The sequence below is a fragment of the Homalodisca vitripennis genome, unplaced genomic scaffold (genome assembly GCF_021130785.1).
Source record: "Homalodisca vitripennis isolate AUS2020 unplaced genomic scaffold, UT_GWSS_2.1 ScUCBcl_8964;HRSCAF=17293, whole genome shotgun sequence".
Lineage (NCBI taxonomy): Eukaryota > Metazoa > Arthropoda > Insecta > Hemiptera > Cicadellidae > Homalodisca > Homalodisca vitripennis.
Window position 1 is genome coordinate 10,700 of NW_025785084.1, and position 9,338 is coordinate 20,037.

Sequence of the window (9,338 nt, forward strand, 5' to 3'; positions counted from 1 at the left end):
ACCACCTCCTGTCATGCTTAGACCTCCTGCTCCCCTGCTGTTGTAGAGAGTCCGGCCATTATACAGATCATACTGCCAACGGCTGTTGCTATCGTCAGGGAGGCTGAAAGTAAATACACGAATAAAACCGTGAATTATTTAAAAAAATTTCCATTGTTTGAAAAGCATCTATAAGCACTAAAATTTTAAGATAGACAAAAGTTAAACTATTTAATGGATATAACCTCAACTATAGTATCCCATTCTTTTGAAAAACCTTTAAATATTCCTTTGTATGTATACAGGTAAATTTACAGGTATAAATATATATATATATATATATATATATACATTAATCAAATTTGTGTAAATGGCAATAGCCTAATTTAATTTTTTCCAATAAACATTGAATCGCAAAGAGTACCTGCTCCGCCGGGACTCGAACCCGGATCTCTCACTTTCAGGGTGAATGTGCTACCATTACACCACAGAGCCTTTACATTTTACGATTCAATTATTTTGTATTTGGCCAATACGCTATCTGCTCGAATGAAAAAAAAAATAGGAATATCTACGCCTAATAGCACAACTGTATTGTGCTAAAACCACTGTTTTAGTTTAGGCTAATAATATCATTATAAAACGTAGAAGACAATAGTATTAATATTTAATAATTTACTTTATTTAAAGACTAACAAGTAAAACATAATAATAAAAACAAATTTTGTCAACCGAAACTAAAACAAATTTGCTATTAACGTAGCCCTATCTATTTTTATTTACGACTCGCCAAGACTTCAAAATATTTTATTTCTATATTTAAGCCTAATATTTATCAACACTTAGTCTTAAACGTTAAAATTTTCTTAATTGATTACGGATACATATATAAATAGGAAGGTAGTCTAGTAATTCTTTCTAAATAATCTGTTACATACAAAGTGTACTTACTTGAGAATAGGGAGTTCTCGCTGCTGAACTAAATCTACCTCTCTTGCTTCTCATGGGTCCTCCACCACCACTGGCTTTGTTCTTAAATTCCTCGCTCTGTTTAATTATGTCGTCCAAACTCATTTCTAACTTATCCATCACTATATAAACAATATCCTGATAACAATACAATAACTTGAACAGTATTCTAATATCTAACGCACAAAAACAATCAAATCTTAAAGGCAGCCAACAACGACCTAAATCAGCACAAGAACTTACTCCAGACGAGTTCCAAGCAACGTATGAAGGAAATGGAGTTGAGTGGCGGGAACTAGAAGACAAGATGGCGCGCGCATCCCAGCCGTGACGTCACGCATCGAGAAAAACCAGTTTTTCCCCCTCCACCCGTGCACATAGAGATCTGTGGTGGGTGGACATTGCTATTGCATGGTATTTTTGTGTTATATAGTTTGTAGATTATTATAGCAAATAAACTAATTATTCTACTACAATAATTATAAATGTGTTAATGTAGTGGTCATATTATTTATTCCTACTTGATAGGCAATTTTTTTGTACTCATGAAAAATTTAAGAAAACTGGGGACCGTAAGTTATAAAGGTTGATATTGTAAAAAATATCAGAATATAAAATCTATTTATTCTCCATTTGATCTAGTTTAATAAATGTAATTTAATTCGTTTAAAAATCACAAATAGTACATAATTATTTTAAATTTATCTCTGTTTGATAAATATATATATATATATATATATATATATATATAATAAATAATAAAAATATATAATAATTTCAATATACAAAACAGGACTATTCTCTGGCTAGAAAATGGTAAAATTAATATTGGTGGTAGTGTTGCCTTACGTACCATATGCACCTGTTTATCAAAGAGTACGTGTTTAAACGACAATATAATGTCAATATTGCCACTATTGGAACCCATTACAGTCCCATTCGCTAAAATCTCGTGATGGTTAATAATAATATTAAAGCGTATACTATACTATTAAAAAATTATTAACAGTATGTCCGTGTATGTCTAACCGATTGTATATACACATTATTAAGGCCCCTTGCTTAACATAAAGGATGTATTCATATTTAAAAAATACTTCTTCGGGCTACACCCTACTGGTCTTTACAGCTTCACTACAGCTAACATATCTTATTAATTGAAATATCCTGTTAATGTTATTAATTACTCAGTAAAACTATTGTTTTTAGCTGCATAGCTATCCTAATATAATTAAACTATTATTATAATCTGTTTAAAATATTAGTTTACAAATAGTAAGCTTGGTGATTTTATTATTTATAATTTTCTTTAAAATAACTGATGAGCGTTAAATTTTATTCAGATAAGAAAATTTTAAATTCAAAGAAAATTATATTTTTAACAATACGTTTATGGCAAATAATTAAGTACGCAGTGCTCAGTCAATACAGTAATGTGGAATATCAACAACAAACAGAGTTACTTTTTAACTTTTAAAAACCTTGTATAAATGTTATTATCACAACTGCCGTTTAGAGGGATAGAATCTAGAATTATATCTGGAATTTGGTCTAGCAGAGTCCTTTCATAAATTTGTTGCTGTGATTCTGAAGCGTAAAACATCGATAAAGTATCAAGAAAACGAATTGAAATTGATAATTTCCGGAAAACACAAGTAGTACGGTCCAAACTTGTCATGCTCTTCTGTAATCACATTGAAAATAATACAGCCTAAATACTTTTACAAAATAATTACGCATAAAATGTGTTTCTAGCATTTATTTAGCAGTTGCTAATACTTTCAAGACAAAACTGTCTCTCGTTCACTTAGTCTTTAATCGTATTATAAAAAACAATTTAAGTTAAAAATATTTTGTGTAGGTGAAACATACTCTGAAATTTAGACATGACATCTGTGCAATAAATCCCTCCAGATTACTGTCTAACTTTGTACCCAAAGTACCACACACACTTGACTGGTTATATAAGTCCCGTTAGATTCCAGGAAGGGTGCGGCGCGGTAACCAAAGGAGAACAATACACCCCGAGGAGCCGCTACCGCTTTGTCTGGTTTTGGCGACAACTACAGTCCGAGATTAGGTTTGCCAGGAAGTGGAAAATGGAGTGTTTAAATTTTAACCAAACTTTTGAGTTTGGAGGGCTTTTTGTGGTTTAAAACCGTTGGAGATACGAGAAAAAGTTCACTGAACCTTTCCTGTCGGAAATTTAATTTTGACTTTCGATTGTGGCCTCAGATTTTGAGTTACGAGCTCTGGTTTAGTCGGTAAAGAGCATGGAAGGAAAAGTCTGCACTGGTCAGCATCGTGATTTTTTTTTAGTATAAATATAATACATACCTATCTTAAGTCAGTATTTTTAAGTTTTTTAGGAGGTTTAATTTTGCTCAGGAGTTAATGTAGTCATGCCAGGAAATTCACACAGGGGGTTAAGACATCAGGGGGGTTTAATTTCCTCAGGAGGTTATCTAGTCATGCAAAGGGAAATTTCCCATGGGGGGTTAGTGTTACCGGGGGTTAATAAATTGGAACTTTCTTGTATACAATTTAAAAATTGAAGTAGGATTCTGCTGTCGGGTTTTATCTACGACCTCTGGTTTAGGCAGTTAAAGAGCTTGGGAGAAAATACTGCACTGGCCAGGCCTATGGTGAATTGTTAAGTGTAAACAAAATAACAACTACCTTTATCAGATTATTAAGTTGATCGGGGGTTTAACTTAATCAGGAATTCTTCTACCATGAAATTCGCCGGGATGCGGCTTATGTCAGTCCCGACTATAACGATTTTTTCTCAAATTCAAGCTAGCTCTTAACGGTTCTCCCGCTATCGGGCTTTCAAAGAAATGCCATCATAGATACCCATTAAAACCATTATATAAACGATTGCTCACATTTATCCAAATTCCATGGAGGTGTGAGACATGCAACATAATCCAACTTGATGTTCATTGTGTGGAAATTAAAGCAATGTATAGTTATGTTCTTTTTTCAAGATTTTGTTAGACTGACAGGCTTTTCCACCCCCCTGTATGGTTTTCCTGATGTTCAACCAAAAAACTAAATTACATATGAAATTTTTTTAAATTTAACTTTTATCTTAACAAAATAAAATAACCATTACTTTACAAATAATATTAAAAAGTATCTGTTGAGTCCATACAGTCTTAAAAATGTATTTTGAACCAAGCATAGTAATAGAAATTAAATCATAAACTTTATATTGTTCTCGTAACAGCCAAGGTTGTGCAACGTAATTTATGTCTTGTCAAGATGTTTAGAATTATTTAATGGTATGAAATTTTCATATATTACTCTCGATATGCGTATTAAATGGATACCATAATTTAATTTCTTTAAAATTTTCTTATATCTTATCATAATATCTTATTAAAATACGTAATATCTTAAAATAGAACCATATTTTTTAAATAAAACTTTTTATTTATGATGTCAATTATATTTGTCCCAAAATAAGTACCAGTTCTTTTAGATTGGATAATACAATGAGAATAATAATAAAATTTTCAATTTAAAAATAAATTTTTACGTTTGAAAAACTATTTAAGAACAAGCAGTAATAAATTTTCAAATTTCAAAAATACCTGATATTATCAGTTTGGAAAGTGCTCACACCCTTATATAAAATACACACAAGGTAAAAGTAACAACACAGTTTAGATAAAACCTTTTTTAATTTATTAAGTTTTTCTAAATATGAGACACCTCTTTTAATCTAATAACAAATTGTGAAATACAGGCGATTATTTACAATACATTTTTTGTCAAAACAGTAAATAAAACAATATGATTTGAAACAAATAAAAATTATTCTATGTACATATATACATGTTTTAGTGGAGTTATACACGCGATGAATTTCGTATTTTTAACATGTTAGCTGAGCGTTCGTATATATAAAATGAAATATGTACATGCATAACAATGTATAATAAATCTTGAACTGTCAAAAGAGTTGTTACTATAATAAAAAAACGCATAATCGTACAATTACAAACACACATAAAAAGCCATTAGCGAACTTCAAGAACAACCCGTATCCTATAAAGGAACAATACATGACTAACAAATAAAATAAAACTACACGTTGTCTAGTCCAAGATAATTTTCTGTAAATAAAATATTTCCATTAAGGTACTACTTCATTGCGGTTCAAATTGTAGTTTAAACATAAATTTTATTAGTTATTGAACATTATAATATGCACACACAAAAGTATTTTTCGGTTTTTTAAATGTAACAGATTTCTTATAATTATTTAAAAATCTGTTTAATATCAATTATCCGTATCAACAAAAACATGCAATGTAACAAATATAAGTAAATAATAATGGCCACAACATGTTATTTAGTAGATATAATGTGTAAATTTAACATATTGTTCTACGTAAGTTATAATGCTAATTAAAAAGTGATCTATAATAATTAAAATCAATTATCACCTATTAATAATAGAATAAATTATCTGGACAATAAAAATGTACATTCAAATATTTCACTTAAGCTAACCAAAGTTCGAACAACAGCAATCATGTTAAAAACTTTTTATCATATTTTATATCTACAAGGTTTTTTACACAAAAATAGTCTAGACAATTATATCTCATTTAACAAGTGTATATATACATAAAAAATATACTTTCAGACTGCTATAATTAATAATAATTTCGGAAAATGATATTTAAACCATAAGCAACAAAACGGGATTTTGAATTTGAACTGATTGCACATTTTTTCAATCCACCGATGTAGAGTAAAATTCAACAAATTAATGATAAGCTAACAAAATTGAGTTATTTATTGACATAGTGTTGTCAAATGTACATATATAACCTCTATTTGCATGTTATAACTACAAATATGTCGACTAAATTGGTAATAACATCTATAAATTGTACATGTTTGTATTAACAATATATAGACTTCATTTACGTTCAGATTACATTACTTTCTTTCGCTGATGTACGCATCTAATTCCGCAATCTAACTCTGCTTGCAGTTGGGATTTTATTTTTCGTTCCTCGTCCATCACCTCTCTTTCGTCGCCATGACCACCTCTTTTGAAACCTGCAACAGGAAATATCAAAACTTGAGCGAACTTCTATTGATGTAATTCGCATTAACTTCAATACAGTTATTTATTATTTTAAGGGAACACAACTTTAATATGAGAATGATGAAAATGAGTGAATTTTTCATCAAGGACAAGACAAATTTACATCTTAAAGTTTTTTTTCCCAATCATTAATTCTTTTATATAAACAAGTAAATCCATATTTTTTAATAATTACCTACCGTAGTTTTTCATTAGTTATACGGAAACCTATCCCCTTCAAACCAATATAGAATAGTAGAAGGTCAAAGTAAAAAGATTTTAATTAAAAGAATTTTCTCACCTCGTCCACCATCTTTGCGGCCAAAACGTCTAGCACTAGGCCTGCGGGGCGAAAGCCTTCTCTGACTCGGTTTGGCTTGCTCCTTCATAACGGCAACATCAGACGTGGTTATTTCAATCTGCATGGGTCGACCTGTAAATATGCAACACAATATGTAAACGGGTTTATAACGTAATAAAGATATTCGGTGATTATGTTATCCACTAAAAGGCAGTGTGAATAATAACATGCAAACAGGATTTTGACACGAGAAGGATTGCGTTTAGACACATATCTTCAGCACGTAATTAACCAAATTATCAACGTTTTTATGGATGATTAGCTTATTGGCCTTAAGCCTTTTTGTTCAAATTAAATAATATGTATTCATTGTGTTACAAGTGAACTTTAAACAAATTAAAAAAGAGAAAGAGGATATCCAAATCCGAAAAATGTATAGCGTTTCTTGTAATGCAACGGTAGTAAATGTTTATAAATGGTTTTTCTTTGATTCCCTACCCATTATAACGTGAAACTAACTCTTATACATACTGTACTCACCATCTAAGGAACGCTGTTGTACTGTTTCATAGCTTTGACTGCATCTGCTTTTCGGTGAAATACGACGTACGCTGAACCCATGGAGCGACCAGACTTGTCATAATTAACCGTTGCACTGTGTAGAGGACCAGATTCTGAGAAGAGTTTCTGGGAAAAAGGTATTAACTATTAAAACTCACGAACAATAATATAAATATGTGCATGTGTTCTTGTGAATGCACCATAAAAATTAATAAAATTATTGAGAGGTTTAAAAATTATTATACTTTATGAACACAAATGTATTTTAATTTACATAAAGCTGTAATTTAAAATCTACTTTTACAAGAATAAAGAAGAAACTCAAAATGTCTGGTGTAAAAAAGCTACTTATTGGTACTTTTACTAAGCCTTGGTATAATGTAATTTGACGTATTATTAGTATAAAGATAGTATGAATATGAATGTATATATAATGTAATAATTGGGGCCTATATAACAAATAATCTAACATATACGCCTTTAATTTTAAATTTTGTTTAAAGTTGCAACAATAGTATACAACAATAATATTCTTTTGTTTTGACCAGCTATATCTTAATTCGTTTACAGCATTTAGCAGAGTAAAATATTTACACACACACGAATTTAAAAACAAATTGTATTCGGATATGAAATATAAAACTTTTTTTACCTGCATGTCTGAATTTGATACTCCATAGTCCAGGTTTGAGACGACTAGTGTTGCACCACCTCCTGTCATGCTTAGACCTCCTGCTCCCCTGCTGTTGTAGAGAGTCCGGCCATTATACAGATCATGCTGCCAACGGCTGTTGCTGTCGTCAGGAGGCTGAAAGTAAATACACGAATAAAACCGTGAATTATTTAAAAAAATTTCCATTGTTTGAAAAGCATCTATAAGCACTAAAATTTAAGATAGACAAAAGTTAAACTATTTAATGGATATAACCTCAACTATGGTATCCCATTCTTTTGAAAAACCTTTAAATATTCCTGTGTATGTATACAGGTAAAAAATATATATATATATATATACATTAATCAAATTTGTGTAAATGGCAATAGCCTAATTTAATTTTTTCCAATAAACATTGAATCGCAAAGAGTACCTGCTCCGCCGGGACTCGAACCCGGATCTCTCACTTTCAGGGTGAATGTGCTACCATTACACCACAGAGCCTTTACATTTTACGATTCAATTATTTTTTATTTGGCCAATACGCTATCTGCTCGACTGAAAAAATAGGAATATCTACGCCTATAGCACAACTGTATTGTGCTAAAACCACTGTTTTTAGTTTAGGCTAATAATATCATTATAAAACGTAGAGGACAATAGTTTAATATTTAATAATTTACTTTATTTAAAGACTAACAAGTAAAACATAATAATAAAAACAAATTTTGTCAACCGAACTAAAACAAATTTGCTATTAACGTAGCCCTATCTATTTTTATTTACGGACTCGCCAAGACTTCAAAATATTTTATTTCTATATTTAAGCCTAATATTTATCACACTTAGTCTTAAACGTTAAAATTTTCTTAATTGATTACGGATACATATATAAATAGGAAGGTAGTCTAGTAAATTCTTTCTAAATAATCTGTTACATACAAAGTGTACTTACTTGAGAATAGGGAGTTCTCGCTGCTGAACTAAAATCTACCTCTCTTGCTTCTCATGGGTCCTCCACCACCACTGGCGTTGTTCTTAAATTCCTCGCTCTGTTTAATTATGTCGTCCAAACTCATTTCTAACTTATCCATCACTATATAAACAATATCCTGATAACAATACAATAACTTGAACAGTATTCTAATATCTAACGCACAAAAAACAATCAAATCAAATCTTAAAGGCAGCCAACAACGACCTATGAGCACAAGAACTTACTCAGACGAGTTCCAAGCAACGTATGAAGGAAATGGAGTTGAGTGGCGGGAAACTAGAAGACAAGATGGCGCGCGCTATCCCAGCCGTGACGTCACGCATCGAGAAAAAACCAGTTTTTCCCCCTCCTCCACCCGTGCACATAGAGATCTGTGGTGGTGGACATTGCTATTGCATGGTATTTTTGTGTTATATAGTTTGTAGATTATTATAGCAAATAAACTAATTATTCTACTACATAATTATAAATGTGTTAATGTAGTGGTCATATTAATTTTTATTCCTACTTGATAGGCAATTTTTTTTGTACTCATGAAAAATTTAAGAAAACTGGGGACCGTAAGTTATAAAGGTTGATATTGTAAAAAATAATCAGAATATAAAATCTATTTTATTCTCCATTTGATCTAGTTTAATAAATGTAAATTTAATTCGTTTAAAAAATCACAAATAGTAGGCTACATATTATTTTTAAATTTATCTCTGTTTGATAAATATATATATATATATTTATATATATATATATATATATATATATTATATTT

At 30.5% G+C, this 9,338-nt stretch overlaps 1 protein-coding gene and 2 non-coding genes across 3 annotated transcripts; all 3 read right to left on the reverse strand.

Annotated features, from left to right (window-relative positions):
• Nucleotides 1–403: 403 nt before the first annotated feature.
• Nucleotides 404–474, reverse strand: Trnas-uga. Its single transcript has one exon. It is a non-coding gene; the product is annotated as a tRNA-Ser (tRNA).
• A 6,428-nt stretch (nt 475–6,902) lies between these two features.
• LOC124374544 (THO complex subunit 4-B-like) lies at nt 6,903–7,641 on the reverse strand. Its single transcript, XM_046832744.1, has 2 exons — nt 7,573–7,641; nt 6,903–7,046 (listed from the first exon to the last, which is right to left on the reverse strand). The coding sequence occupies exons 1-2, from the start codon at nt 7,639–7,641 to the stop codon at nt 6,903–6,905; spliced, it is 213 nt and encodes a 70-aa protein (XP_046688700.1).
• A 367-nt stretch (nt 7,642–8,008) lies between these two features.
• Trnas-uga lies at nt 8,009–8,079 on the reverse strand. Its single transcript has one exon. It is a non-coding gene; the product is annotated as a tRNA-Ser (tRNA).
• Between the last annotated feature and the right edge of the window lie 1,259 nt (nt 8,080–9,338).

What these genes read in the sequence shown, in the direction of transcription:
- LOC124374544 (XM_046832744.1), bottom strand. Translation starts at nt 7,641, where the DNA reads ATGACAGGAGGTGGTGCAACACTAGTCGTCTCAAACCTGGACTATGGA. An exon ending in TATCAAATTCAGACATGCAG is followed by an intron (nt 7,047 to 7,572) that starts GTAAAAAAAGTT and finishes CCTTTTTCCCAG; the next exon opens with AAACTCTTCTCAGAATCTGG.